This window comes from Centroberyx affinis, unplaced genomic scaffold, assembly GCF_046629955.1.
Source record: "Centroberyx affinis isolate AG114_WGS23_722 - 3 ecotype Tasmania unplaced genomic scaffold, CSIRO-AGI_Caff_v1 ptg000655l_1, whole genome shotgun sequence".
NCBI classification, from domain to species: domain Eukaryota; kingdom Metazoa; phylum Chordata; class Actinopteri; order Beryciformes; family Berycidae; genus Centroberyx; species Centroberyx affinis.
This window is the reverse complement of record NW_027279281.1, coordinates 42,501-57,816: the sequence shown is the minus strand read 5'-3', so window position 1 is coordinate 57,816 and position 15,316 is coordinate 42,501. Positions and strand designations below refer to the sequence as shown.

The 15,316-nt window shown below is 40.0% G+C and overlaps 1 protein-coding gene and 1 long non-coding RNA gene across 3 annotated transcripts in view; one reads left to right on the top strand and one right to left on the bottom strand.

The window, feature by feature from the left end:
- The first annotated feature begins 6,246 nt into the window (after window positions 1-6,246).
- Window positions 6,247-9,168, top strand: LOC139643808 (uncharacterized). The gene is made up of 3 exons (XR_011695106.1): window positions 6,247-6,591; window positions 7,668-7,814; window positions 7,891-9,168. It is a non-coding gene; the product is annotated as an uncharacterized lncRNA (long non-coding RNA).
- Window positions 9,169-13,090: 3,922 nt separating this feature from the next.
- LOC139643811 (uncharacterized) overlaps window positions 13,091-15,316 on the bottom strand; it is a 4,955-nt gene continuing 2,729 nt past the window's right edge. For both annotated transcript variants that reach the window (XM_071519081.1, XM_071519082.1), the window contains exons 3-6: window positions 15,051-15,125; window positions 14,542-14,916; window positions 14,253-14,447; window positions 13,091-14,147 (exon numbers count right to left, since the gene is read on the bottom strand). In XM_071519081.1, the coding sequence (XP_071375182.1) occupies window positions 14,002-14,147; window positions 14,253-14,447; window positions 14,542-14,916; window positions 15,051-15,102 (768 nt within the window). In that variant the 5' untranslated portion in view covers window positions 15,103-15,125 and the 3' untranslated portion in view covers window positions 13,091-14,001. The remainder of the gene's footprint in view (window positions 14,148-14,252; window positions 14,448-14,541; window positions 14,917-15,050; window positions 15,126-15,316) is intronic.

Genomic DNA, 15,316 nt, shown 5'->3' with positions numbered 1-15,316 from the left:
GATCAAATGAACCAGACACTCTTTCGAGTAATAATTAACTCGTCATTTCGACATAACGGCATTAAAAAAAAAAATTGCAAGCACGGCCGTTCTCGGCTTCCGTAAGTTTCACTGACAGCAATGCTCTCTTTTCCAGGAACGCCCTGATCACATTCACACACACATTCACACCTGGAAGCTGACCAGTACAACCACAGTCTGATCTGCTGCCACTGAGCAGCTCCACTGGAGCGGTTGGGGTTCACGGCCTTGCTCAAGGGCCCCTCAGTGGTAATGAGGGAGGGTAGTACTGTTAGGACTTTCAAGCTTTGAGACGTTTAAAGACGGACTTGCTTTCAACACGCTTAATCCACGGTGTAGTTCATGTTTATGGGTTCTCACTTACTTGCTGAAATTGCTTGATTGATGATCCGGAGGTAGGTAGCAAGGTATGAATGAATGTGGAAGTGCATGCGACTGTACTGTATAAGTTATCCAAATAAGGCTCGATGCATGCGTCTAAAAAGGGCTAACGTGGATTCCAAAAACGGTCAACAAAAAGCAACTTTAGTTCAAAACCAAACTAAAGCAAAAACATGTGTGAGCGTGCTGTTGAAAAACAATATCTGCCTGTTAGACACACCTGTGTCAATTATTAGATAGTGGACTCACGGTGAACAAAAAAGGCTAATACAAGTACTATTTCTACTATTACCACGTCTCCTATTACTACTACTACAAATAGAACCATAAACTCATTCATCCCTTCAGCCATCACTCAGTTACATGGAGATCAGCTGAAGCCTGGAGCCATAAAAAGCTCTTTAATGTCGGCCTACTACTGCAGGAGCAATATTCACTTTAACTCTGAGGCTATTTACATTCTTTTTTAGCTTGCTTGCATTTATTTTTGATCATTACCACTCTTAAATGATTTAACTAATGATGTTTTGAACTATTCTGCAGTTAAATATGATGCTACATTATGTTATATTGTAGGCTATATATACTTTATAGCATGTAGGCCTACTTCATCTTGAAATGTGCGTGTCAGTTGATGGTGTCTCGCTTTACTAATTTTCCACATCATTTGTTAGTTTTTGATGATTGTGTTGAAAATGTCACCACTTCTTCACTGTAGAGCTTCACACCTCCAGCTCGCAGCGCTCCTCATTCTGGGCCAAAGCGGTAATCCCCAACAGTCTAAAAAGCGATTAAAACACAATAACCCAATCCAGCTATCCACTGCCTGGAATTTGCGTAGGCCTACATTGCGGTATTAGATAGCCTATGTTACTTTAACTAGCGTGAGTTTATGGCATCCGTTGATGCTGCGTTCATGGGACGTTCTGTAAATACCATCAACCGTCACATCAACCTCGTACTGGCAGTTATAAGCAGGATCTGGGAATGTTTGGTAGACTGTGATAACTCCCATCCAGCATCACAAATTGTGTGTGTGTGTGTGTGTGTGTGTGTGTGTGTGTGTAGCTGCAAATCCATCGATATTGGCGGTCTAGTATTAAGGTATGAAAAAAACCCATTAGTCTATCAGTTATATTCACACTAATAGCCTACAAAACATAAAAGCGAGAGCTGTTAATGGTTTTTAAATTCAAATTCAAATTCAAATTAAATGATGTGGGTGTTCCAGCGAGTAAAACACAAAAGAAGCTTTCAAACTGAAGCAACAAAGCCACGTTTCCTGCTTCTTCCGACAGACGAGGTAGGACGATGAAGAGGGTGAGCTCACCCTCTTCATCGTCCTGCTTTGATAACCGAGTCTTCTGCTGCGTTCAAGTCTGTCGGAAGAAGCAGGAAACGTGGCTTCTTTTGTGTTTTACTCGCTGGAACACCCACATCATTTGTAGGTTATTATGAATATACCCCCCCCCCCAAAAAAAAAAAAAAAAGCTCTCGCTTTTATGATGGGTTGTAGGCTTTTTTATTATTTATTTAGCGCAAAAGAAGAGTAGTTCAAACAAAATATCCATAATGTATACCAACAACATTAAGAGCATGTGAAAAGAAAACCCGAGGGGCTTGTGGAGTGTCTCCCTTAATGACAATCATACATAATTATAATATAGTGTGATAACCCCCCCCCCCCCCCCCCCCCCAATTTTTTTTTTAGAAAGAACAAAATAATATAAACCATTCAATAGACATTCACATTAGTGTGAATATAACTGATATCTACTCCCAGTTTGCTGACGTCACAGCCACAGGCGGATTATGAGACAAAGACACAGATAGGAAAGTTTTTGTTCGGAAAACGTGTTGCAACAACTGTTCTTTCCATTTGTAACATAATTCAGTGACTTGCGCTTCGTTAGTAGATAGAAGTCTGTAACTCATCAAAGGACAACAGCAGATAAGTGAAGTGACGCTGATAGATCCAGGACTCCGACAATAAAAACCTGATTCCTTCATTTTTTTCACCAAAACCCATAGCGAACTGGTGAATGAGAAGACCACAGTAGTGGATCAGCTGGGAAGTGAGACCAGGAAAGAGTCTCTTACCTTCAGGTGAACACTGTCTGTATTTCCAGTGACAAACATCCAGAGAGACAAGATTTCTCCTGCAGTCCGTACAGAAAGAGAAGGAGCAGAGATCATACAGACAGACAGACAGACTGAGAGCGGAGCGGAAAACTTATTGTTGGGCGGAGCGTGATGTTTTGGGGGGAGAAAACGTTATAAAAAAACAGTTAAACAGTGTGTGTGTGTGTGTGTGTGTGTGTGTGTGTGTGTGTGTGTGTGTGTGTCCGTGTGTCTTTACACACACAACCTCTCTCAGTTTCAACTTGCTTTATTGGCATGACATGTAAACACGTTTGTGTTGCCAAAGCATAGAGAAGAAAATAATAGATATAGAAAGAAAATGATAATAACAATAATATCTGTTAATAACAATACAGGGAAATCATTACAAGTGAAGAAAAAAACAGAAAAAGAAAAAAATCTGATGAAATTATTAAATACATAAATGCATTATATACCCTATAGTGGGCTACTGTTTATATGATGTAGACTATATGTAGTGTGGGTGTGTTGACAGTGTGAATGAGTGAGAAAGAGACTCCACACACACTGCATTATTCATGAGGTGATTTCTCAATGACTGTCAAGAACCAAGTTGACTGTTTCTTGTTTCATTTCAAAGCTTGTGACTGTAAATGTTCTTCAAATATGTAAAATCAGATATTAAAATGTAATATTGTGTGCTGCATGTGGTCCAGTGAGCCTGAAAATCCATTTCGTGTTTTCTCCAGCAGAGGGCGGTGTGACGTCATGAGATGAACTCAGACTGACCGCTCCGTTAAAATGAATGAGAAATAAAACACCTGTGATCTGTCGCTGCGGAGTGATTTTAACTGCTGTGATTCAACCACAACAGCTTGTCTATATGATGTAGACTATATGTAGTGTGGGCCAGACCTCTTCTGGTCAGAAGAGCAGATCAGTTTGTTTTCCATCTGCTTTCTGTCTTCTTCGCATTTAAATAAGAAGTGAGCAAATCACAAAGCAAAACGTTCTGTCAATAAATAAGAATATACAGTGCAAGAAATATGAGTTCAGGGTTTGTAGTGAACTGAACAACACTTGCTCGAACACTTGACCTGAACACATGAAACCTGTATTTTATTAATAAAGTTATCACAATCCTTTCTGTTTTCATGACTTATGTGTTTTGAAACTTAAATAGAAATAAGATTATATTTCAAAGTGATTCTGCTTTAACCACAGTAGAGTGTGATATTAACCTTCCTGTTTCAGCTGAGTCTGTTATTAAAATGCTGTCAGTTTCAGACTCTGGCAGCCTCCAGTTTGTGTCTGCATGTAACTGCATGTCCGTTAACGGTCGGGAAGTCAGGGGGCGTCACTCTATTGCTCCTATAACTGAAAACGGGAATTGGGCTGAATGACACCATAGTAACCCATTTGATAACCTGATAACCAGGTTTTTTTGTGTACAGAAAGGCTGCTTTGCCCACAGCTGCAGATCTGTATCTCTGCTCCTTTCTCCACCTGTATGGACTGCAGGAGAAATCCTGTTTTTTCTGGATGTATTGGATCTATTGGAAATACAAACATTATTCACCTAAAGGTAATCTTTCTTGATCCATTCCTTGGCCATCTCATTCATGTAGGTTAAAATTTTATATGGACTTTTGCCTTTTGGTAGATAAACAGACTTGTTCCTCCTTATTAGTTTGGATTGTGTGAAATGCAGTAAGTTTGATTTATTTATTCAAGGCTGATGACTTCTGTTTAGTAAATGTATGGTTTGTTTCTTGATGTATATAATGGCCATTTATTCCTGATAATTGTTATTGTTTGTTTAATTACAGTTTTTTCTGAATGCTTAAACACTAACAGTGATTATTGAAGCTCTATCTCTGAAACCATTAACACTTGTAGCCAATGCATTTACCAAGTGTGCCAAACTGAATGCACGTTCTCTGCTTTACACTCAGTTTGTCATTTTATAACACACTTTTTGCAAAACTGTAAACAACTCACTGCTTTACACTCAGTTTGCAATTTACACACTTCTAGCAACACTGTAAACTTATGGCCAGATAGATATTTTTTTCTGTTCTGTTTCTAGCACAAATGTTTTTGTTTTCTTCTACTGCGCTTTAGTTATTTGAGGAGTGTTACTGTAGAACATTTTGAGAAAAAAAAATCCCCTTATTTGTATTGATAGTTTGTTATTTTCGGAATACACATCCATACTTTACACATTTGGATACCTGTGTGTATGTGTGTTTACTACATGTATGACAAAACTTTATTGCAAACTGCTATGCCCTGCACACAGAAAAAGCAAAAGCCACAAGAGTTTTTCATTTATACTATCAGTGTGTAGTTGGTGCTTCGTGTGCTTATTCAAATGATGGTTTGTGTGAACTGTATTGACGCAAAAACACAATTTTAAAAGAGTTTGAAGAGTTTTGCAAGAATTGTTTGCTTTTGCAAGAGATGTATAATGTTTTGCTGGTTTGGTGTAAGGTTTTGTGGTTAGTGTGTAGAGTTTTGCCAAAATAGCCTATAGTTTCAAAGATAGTGCCTAAGACCTCTAGACCCTCTAGACCTTCCAGTCTGCAGTCTGCACTTCAACTCCCGTTGTTTTGAGTTTCTAGTCACATTAACAGGCTCCATGTTGTGGTAAAAGGCCGTGAGGCCTGCTGCAGAGAAACAACTGAGGTTAGAAACTTGGAAGATTTTTACAATAACAATATTATTTTGAATTTATTCAGAGAACCAAACTTGTGATTGTGGTAAAAGCTGCACGGCAATCTGACCGCATTGTTTCTACAAAAAAATCCTGCAGGAATTTATTTGTGGAGGTTTTGTCCTGCAGGAATCCTGTAGGAGTGACCAGATCCTGTAGGAAGCAGCTGCAGGATTCCTACAGGACTGTGACCGGTCCTGCAGGAACTCTTTAAGCCCTGCGCAGGTAAATCCTGCTGGAGTCCTGAAGGACCATGACCTGCAGGATTTTAAAATTCCTGCATGATTTAAGTCAATTCCAGCAGGAATCATTCAAGGAAAACCATGAAAATGATCATGAAAATTGGTGTATTAGCATTATCATTATTTATATTTTTATATTTTATATTTGGTGTCAAATGAAACATGTTTGGTAAGTATCAGTGTAATAATCAGGATAAAGTACAGGGAGCCGGTAATTCTTCCACTCTCAGCTCCAGCAGGTGAATCAGACCCAGACTTCATATCTCACATGGCTCAGTGTCTGCTGTCGGTCCACAGGACGGCTGGAGGTGTGAAGGGATCTGAGAGGCTCTACTGCCTGAGATGACTTAGGTTTCATCACATGTTCATGACTCCTCCCCCTCTGTCCTCTGCTCTCACAGGGAGAAGATGATCTGGATCCTGCTGCTGCTCTTCCTCACATCCTGTGTCTGCGGTCAGCTTCCACCTTCAATTCATTATCCAGAAATATAAAGATATTTTCAGCCTCACTAACAGATTTTCTCACTTCATTGCCCTTTTAATTACTGTCAGTAAATCAGCTGATATTGTGATGTTTCCTCCAGAGTTTTCTTCTTGTCAGGTGGAAAAGCCTCTGAAACAGCATTTAGACCATCATGGACACTAAAACTCTCCAACAAAACCTATATAGACAGAGTGTTTCCTTAATCAGGTTGATATCAGAGTATTGGTGAGCATGTAAACACTCTCAGTCTCTCTGTTCCTCACTTTCCTCTCTCTCTTCCTCAGGAACATTCATTGTGAATGTGAAGCAGATCTCCTATCAGGCAGAGGAGAATGGGAACGTGACGATGGAATGGATCTTCCCACCCAAACCCGACATGTCTCTCTCCTCACTCAGCATCTATTGTGCAAAGGTGTCTCGAACTGAAGAAAAGCCTTTATATTATTTAGAAAACGGTGCTGAAGACCCAGAATCTCAACATGAGCAGTTTGCAGGACGAGTGCGATGTGATGAACACAGACTCAGAGAAGGACACATCCCACTTCATCTGTCCAGACTCAGCACTAACGACTCAGGAACCTACCTGTGTGAAGTGTCCACTGGTTATGGAGGGAACTTCAGTGCATGTTCGCTCACCGTCACTGGTAAGTTGACTCGGTAGAACTTTCCTCACTAGATTCATTTAAGGAACATCTTTAGTTAAAGGGAAAACTACTGCAGGATAGGACTGTTGCCATGGTTACCACTGTAGTACTACTGCAGGATGGGGTTACCAGTAGGGCTGGTAACCTACCGATATACATTTGTGAATGAAAAGTAGTTCCTAACTGATGAAAGATGAAAAGATGAAAGATGAGCACGCTCAGTTTCACCTGAGCAATTTGGTTTGTTTAGATGGGAAGTCCCGCCTTACACAGCAAAAAGAAAAAAAATAAAGGTTGAAAATAAATATGTCCAAAGCACAACTGTCAGACAATAGCTGGTGTCCAGAATACCTGAATTGACCCACATGTTTTTTATTTTCTTCAATCAGTGAAGGACACTTTGAACTTCTATGATTAAAATTCTGACATTAATCTCAGAACTCAAACTTCCTCATTCGGTTCACACAGCTTCATCCAAGTTGTCTCTCTCACTTTTGTCATTTTGGATAAATCCAAAGTATTCCCAAATTCAGACAGACATATTTTCCTTTTTTACAGGTTGATCTCATTCACTGGATATTTTCTTTGGTGCTACTTGGCCTTTCACTGATCAGCAGCTGCTGCTACGCTACACTTGACTGACCTCTGACCTCTAGTGTGGCGAGCCGTGCATTACATTATATCAGCTGAACACAGCAGCTTTAATTTGCCACTTTCATAATAAAATTCACATACTAGCCAAAATATCAGGATATACCTTATTACCGAAATATCACCCAAGCCTATTTTCAAGAGTCACTGCAGAAATCCCACCTCTCCATTGATCCAAGACTACAATAGAGACAAAACGACGGTAATGTAGGTGCTTCATTGGCTGAAGTTGAAGCGTTCTTTTCAACTTGGGGCGCTCAATGAGCTCTTCCAAGAAAGGCGCCAAAAGTAGAAAACTGCAAGACTCCAAGCAACACAAAAGCAGCACACAAAAAGCTTCACTCACATTGAAAACCAGAAAAGGCTGTCCTCTGCTGCTAAAATATATCCTGTGTGATCAGGATACTTACTTGTGTTTTATTCAGAGCAGGAGGATCCAGAGCAGAGAGAACGAGGATGGTTTGGTCTCATTGGAGGTGTGACAGCAGCTCTAGCAGCTCTAGTAGTTCTAGTAGCTGTATTTGTGGCTGTGGCATTCACTCATCAACGCTGTTGCCCAAGCAAACAACAAGGTATTTGCTTTTCCTGGTTTTAAACATTTTATGAATAGATTTCGTGTGTGTGTGTCCTCACTTGTTCTTGTCCCAGGTACAGGTCAAGGCCAAGAGGAAAAACGTCAACATTTGGCTCCTGACGGACCAGACAAAGAACAAAGAGCTCGTCTCGTCAGCCCAAGCTGCTGCATGTGCGAAGGGACATTGCAGAAATGATCCAGTATAATGTCACACTGCTTGTGATTGGTGGAGAGAGAGAGAGGAGAAGCTTCTAGTACACAAAGCTTCCTAGTACTAAGAGTTGGTCCTAGCAGTGAAAATCTAAGAAATTCCCCTTAAAAGTAAGATTAAATCCTAGTAAAGATAAAAGCTATTCAAGAAGCATCTCAGCCCTTAAGAGAGCTCCTAAGGTGAAAAACTGTTCAGAGGAGAGAGGAGGACTTTTAGGAGGCTGAGGAGTTTCTTAAGCAGAGGAGAAAATGGCTGAAAGAATTTCACCACTAGGACTCTTAGTACTAGGAAGCTTTGTGAATACAGTGATGTATTTGCCTTTCTTATTTTAGCACTTTGTTGTATTTTGCTATCATTGGTTTTTGGTTTGTGATAGTGGACAAAATCTTAGCCAGAGGCTTTCCCTATACGCTGAGTATTCAGCTGTGTAGTGCGCCAACAGTGTTGAGGTTTCATCTTACATGTTAATGTCGTATTTATGTTCCATTAGGTTACCTTAAGCTGTTTTGTTCAGTGTGATGTTATTCATTTCTCCCTCAGTATGTCATGTCTTTACAATACTGTTTGAAATTACTGAAATATGATTATTTGAATTATGACTGCAAATACTGAAACTCTTTTATCACCATTTGTATACTTGGAACCTTTATTACAGTGTGGGGGGTACAGGGGTCCCAAACAAAGTTCTGCCTCGGCCCCCTGTAGTGTAGAGCCGGCCCTGCCTTCAGATCCTTCATCTAAAGCCTTAAGCACTGAGCTGATATATCTGTCTGTCAGTCAGTGTGTCATCCTGTGTTCATGTACAATGTGGCAACATGCTAACATGTTACCTATGTAATATGTTCTGTGCAGTATGTAGATATGAGCAGGGAGCCACCTGGTCAACATGCTAACTGAACAGTTGAGATGTGTTGCCTTGCACTGAGTCAGTCTGTGGATAAGGAACTGTGTGCCAATCAAAAGCACTTTATTGACATGCTTTTAATATTGTTTTTGATTTCCCACTTTTAATCTTGTGGTTCTTTTTCATTTGTTGTTTAATCACTTTTATACTCATGCAAATATTGCACTTCCTTATTATGCACTTTTCCATTTTGTAAACTATATTTTTAAATGTGTACTATTATATATATATTTTTTTTATCATATTTCATTTTATATGCTTTTAGTAAAATAAATTACTTCAATTGTATATGCTGTGAATGTCATTCTGACAAACTATCAAAGTAAAGCTCATTCCAGGTTTCTAATTAAGCTTTAACTCTTCTCCAGACCGCGGCTCACACAGTCGTTCTGTTTCTGAGGAGAAATTCTCTGGTTCTGAAATACTGAATGATGAATTTCAGGTAAAGTTTCTTCAAAATGGATTTATAGTGTTTAGGAGTGATGTCATTTACCTCCCTCCTCACCCTGTGACAGGTTCAAATCCACATGGACCTGTTCATACATCCGTCCATTATACTGAGTAGATTCTTGATTTGATGCATTGTTAGAGTTTAAACTCCCCAGCAGTATATGATATGGAGCAGTTAGACCAACAACATTAAAATACTTCTACAGGTTAATGCTTCAATAATTTAACACTCTGAAAGAATGAGGACTTTTACTTTTCATACTTCAGTTCATTTTACAGCTAATACTGCTAATACTTCTATACTTTTACTGAAGTAAACATTTGAACACAGAACCTTTACTTTTAATGAAGTATTTTTCCAGTATGGTGTTGCTGGTTTTACTTAAGTAAAGGATTTGAGTACTTTTTTAAGAGCAGACAAGAGCAGCACGAGCACGGGGCATGTGCCGGTGTTGTGGGCAGTGCTGTTCCCAGAACAACACTGTTCCCATGTAATAAAACTTTTCTCCACTAGATGGTGGATCGACTCCACAGTTGAATCTGTGCCTTTCCTCCTGAAGCAAACTGCTCAGTTTTCTCAGTAGTTGGGCAGAGAGACAGCTTGATACTGAAACCAAACTAAGGTCTGTCTTGCAATAATGTTTTGGATTTTGAATTTATTTTGTCAACTATTTTTTAATTAACAAGTGAAATGCTATTTCCTCTGAGCGACATGTTGATATGCACACAGCTTGGTTCTTGTCTTACTTTTGTTCAGTTAGGCTGCAGCCCATCTCTCCTGTGGTGTGAGGTGAGTTTCTGCAGTCTTTACTGAGAGCAGGACATGAATCACAGCACCTGAACTTTGCCAAGCATCACTGGGTGTTTTTTAATGCATTGCTTACCGTCAACAAATCCTATGAAAATAACAAAATCAGCAATGATTTTGTTTTGCTAACAAGTCTCGTCCATGTAGCCGGTGCCCAATGCAGCCATGTCCCAGCAGCCATAGCCAAAAAACGATTAAAAACCTGTCACAGAGCCATGCTTCTGCTCTGCAACATATTTCATCATCACCATGCACCGGGCCGTCCGACTTTTTCCTCAAACAACTTAATAAGCCGACTGCAAACACGTTTGTGATCTCAGGAAAGTAGTTCCGTAGCACCGAAAATAGTCCCCGGCGTAATGAAGAATTTGTTCCCATTTGAATTTGATTGGGTAATAACTACAACAGCCTGACTTTTCATGGTAACAGTTAGCAATTTTTAAAATGTAAACTATGTCTTTGTGAGCTGTATTTCAAGGTTTTTAGCTTACATTTGGAGTCAATGACTTCCAGGTTGACGGCTAAAAACGGTACGTGGGAAGTGAGAAAGTAACAGTAGTAGAGCAAACGCATTGTTGATTTTGTTATTTTCATAGGATTTGTTGACGGTAAGCAATGCATTAAAAAACACCAGCCTTATTCTTTAACTTTTTGAAGCTCATTGAAGGATCATTGAAGCTTTGGAGCTGTTTTGCTGCTAGCTGTTAAGATCGATGGCATAATGAATTCCACTAAGTACCAGCATGTTTTAGACCAAAACCTGGTTGCCTCTGCCAGGAGGTTGAGACTTGGCCGTAGAAAGACCTTTCAACAAGACAACGACCCCAAACACACATCAAAATCAACACAGAAATGGTTGCAGGAACACAAAATCAGTGTTTTGCAATGTCCATCTCAGTCTCCAGACCTGATCCCTACTGAAAACCTTTGGTCTGAGCTGAAGAGAGCGATCCACAAGCTCAGACCCCAGATCCAGCTGAGTTCTCCAAGCCTGTCAGACTTTACAGGAAGAGGCTCAGCGCTGCTCTCCTCTCCAGGAGAAGCTTCACCTGATATTAATCATAAGGGTGCCAAATACTTTGAAACCTATTTTTTGCAGAAAAAACTCACTCTATACTATACGCCCCCATATGTTTGAATGTGTTGTAAGGTTTTTTACAGCCATTTTTGCTTATTTTCATGAATAATTCTCAAGTTGACTGTATATTGTAATATTTCGTTTTTTATTTTTGTTTTGTATTTTTGTAGTTTGTTTTTGCATTTTAATCATATATCTTTATGTACTTGACAATGTATACTGCTTTGGCAACATTGTATCCTAACAGTCATGCCAGTAAAGCTTATTTGAATTGACCTGAGAGAGAGAGAGAGAGAGAGACTTGAAGGACAAATATGCTATGCTCCTATGCTATAGCTATACAGATGGAGTACCTATATTCATAGTCATAACTGCCAGTGTAGCTAATAATAATAATAATAATGATAATTAGTGTTGTAGTCGAGACCACCTAAACCGAGACCGAGTCAAGACCAAGACCGAAGGGGGGCGAGACCGAGTCGAGACCGAGACCAGACCAATGCGAGTCCATTTTCAAGACCATGTAATCAGAGTGATGGCTCAACATTTACACCATTTCTCTGCTAAAATTCAAAAAGAAAGAAAGCATTATTTAGGAATTTAAGTAAAATACAAATGGATGTACAGTATGTACTCAGTGACAGAAGGCAATCCTTTGAAACATTGCAATTAGATTTCACTGACCTTTGGAAAGGCTCAAGACAGTGGGCAGAATGAAACAGAAGTGTTAAAACACCCTGAGCACATAGCTTCACTAAAACATTCAAAATTATTATCAGGTTATAGCTGACCCTTGCTTTTATGTCACAATGCATAATTATTTTGATTCCTGAAATGAGAAGAAACATAAACTTACTGTCATGTATAGGCTACAAGTTGTTTTTATGTTATAGTGTTTTGACTTTGGCCAATGTGACAACTTGCCCCGCTCTCCCCTACTCAATCTGCCAGAGCCCCGCTGTGCAGACGAAAGTGAAACTTAAAACTCCACAATGTCCTCTCCTGTGTTAGTAACGGTTTACACAGTAACCTGATAACACGTCTTCTGCTGCACTACAGACTTTAACGGTAACGTTATTACCTTGTGGAATTTAAGCCTAACATTAGTGAAATTATAATTTAATTTATAACATTTATAACTGTGTCGCAATGCTTTAATGCAGCGCATTGAATTCAACTCGCCATGTGCCTGTATAGAATCTGTGCTTGTTCTTAGAACCTGCTTTGCAAAACTACTGTGATTTCTGTAGGCAAATTGTATTATTCTCATTCTCTCCTCCTCAGCCACACATGGTGCTCTCTCCTCCTGTATCCTGCGTTCTCTTTCTTGGCGCAGCTCAGAGGGGGGTGAGTGAGTGTGGCAGCGTTTAATGGTTAATAAACTTTCAAACTTAAAATAAGCCAAGTTATCGGTTGCAATTTGAAGGGGAAAGTTTTATATCCAATCACAGTAAAAAAATAAATAAATCAGACAATGCACCGGCAGGTAATGATGATACTGCACTTGTGGTCTCGACTGGTCTTGAAATAAAATTCCGAGTCCTCTTTGTCCGAGACAGTCAAGACCCGAGTAAAAATGCAGTCGAGTCCGAGACGAGACCAAGACCATCACAATGTGGTCTTAAGACCGGTCTCGAGACCAAGACCGATCTCGAGTACTACAACACTAATGATAATAACAATAAACAATGATAATAATGATAAACTTTATTAAAGCGCTTTTCTAAATGGAGTTACAAAGTGCTTTAGAGAAGAAATGATAAAACAGGTACAATAATTAAGAAGGAAAGTAAAATAATAAAATATACATTCAAAAAGAAAACCACAGATCATGGTTGAGGGGGCGGGGCTTTTAAGCCTCAGTGTCATCTCAGCATGTGCAGCGTGCAGCAGCATCTTGTCAACAGAAACGTAGGAAGCTTAAAAAAATCTTAAAATTCCACAATTTGCTCCAAACTCTCCTGTGTTAGTGATGGGATATAAACAGTAACCTGATAAGTCTTCTTCTGCTGTTCTACAAACTTTAACGGTAGGTAACGTTTTTACCTTGTGGTATTTAAGTAACGTTAGTGGGATTAGGTACTTTAACAGATAACCGTGTGGCAGTGCTTCAGTGCATCACGTGTGCCTGTAAAGGATCTGGGCTTGTTCATATGGAGATTTTCTCTTCATTCAACTTCATTCCAATATTTTTAAACTGATTTGATTGGTGAAGGTGAAGCGCCTGATCTACCTATAGATAACAGATAAAGTTGGCAGACTGACTCAGCTGCAGCTCGGGGGCAATGAAAGCTCCGCAGAGAAGCCAAGGGCTTTTCAAAATAAAAGCCCCATGGACATTTTAAGCACCTTTTAATACACGTCCCGTCCCCGTGCTTCCTACATCCCTATGTAACAGACTGGGATACGTCTTCTTTGGCGTTTCACCAAATTCCTTTACAACCACACCAGAATGGCCAACTGCCGCTGTCAATCATCATGTTACACAGGTGAGAAAATTGGATCGCACAGCGGAAGTCCTCCAGTCGTCCTTCTTTCACAGTTGACTTCGCTGACTGTCTCTGCGGGGATTCCAACTACCTGATATTTTCAAAGCTTCTACTTCTATTGCCTTTCCTCGTATTCCCACTTCAACGACTTGGAGCTCACGCCCCTGTCAGAGTTATGAGTGTTTTCTGCTAGCTAACCCACTTTAAGCTAGCTAACTCTCTGCCCTAACTGTTTCTTAGTGAATTCAGCCCACCTGAGATATCATGTTGGATGGATCGATGGACACAGACTGACCTCGCCCCTCCAACTTCATTTTTGCAATGTCCATTTCAGTTTCTTCATTACTTTGCTGGACAGGAACAAGGTCAATGGCAACGTTTCGGTCTTGACCTGCACATGAGACAATAACAAGTGAGCAAAGAGCATGGCAAGCACACGCACACAAAATATATTTATAAAATGTCAAAAATGTTAAAAATTAGGAAAAGCAAATACCTGGTTGTTCTTTTGGGCAACAGGCCCAACAAGCTTTTTTAGCTATTAGCACTATTAGAGCTATTAGAGCTATTAGAGCTGTTAGAGCTGTTAGAGCTACTAAAGCTACTAGAGCTGCTGCTCCAACTCCGATGCGACCAAACCATCCAGGTTCTCTCTGCTCTGGACCTTCTGGTGTTTTCAGTTGTTTTGCAGCTGCATGGAGAAAACATACCATTATGTGTATATAATATACGTCCACAAAGTGAATTCTAACAAAATAACAAAGAAGCTAGTAATGTCAGCTTACCAGTAACATTGAGGTCACATGTTTTAAAGTGCTCGTCCCTTCCAACAGCTACAATACAGTAATAAGTTCCCGTGTCGTTGAGCCTGAGTTCAGAGAACTGGCATTCAATCCGTCCCTTCCTGGCGAGTTCTGCATCGCACCACACTCGCCCCCTGTACTGCTCGTCTGGAAAGAGTTTGTCCTCCACGCCGTTTTCCACACGGAAAATCTTCCTCCACGGTTCAGGTTTGACGTACAGAAGCTTAATGTACAGTGTGTGAAGAGGCATGTCGGCCGTGGCTGGGTAGAGCCATATCAGAGTGACGTTACGCTGCTCCTCTGCCTGGTAGACGCTCTGAGTTGCACTGACAGTAAATGGAAACTGGGCTGCAGGAGCTGAAGAGTAAGAAAAAAAGTCAAGACAATTCATATAATTTTAAGTGTAAAACTTAGTTCTCTCTCTTGGTGAAATAGATTTTTCCAGAGGAAATGCAGCTAGTAAACAGTAACAAGGACACACAGCTACTCACCAATGGCATGGCAACACAGACAAATGATCAGCAGCCTGCCAATGCTTTCCATCCTGCCATCCCTATTGGTCGATCCTGGTGGGGAAGACAGAGGTGATTGGGGGGGGTGAATATCCTGCATATATTAATGTTTTATATTCTTTATCATAGATCCAAAAGTAATCCTATAAAAAAACAAAAAAAACCCTCACTGTTTGGATGGCAAGACAGCTAAGGTCTTTAGTGCAACATTAATTATTTATCTCTGCAGGCAATTCTTTGCATAA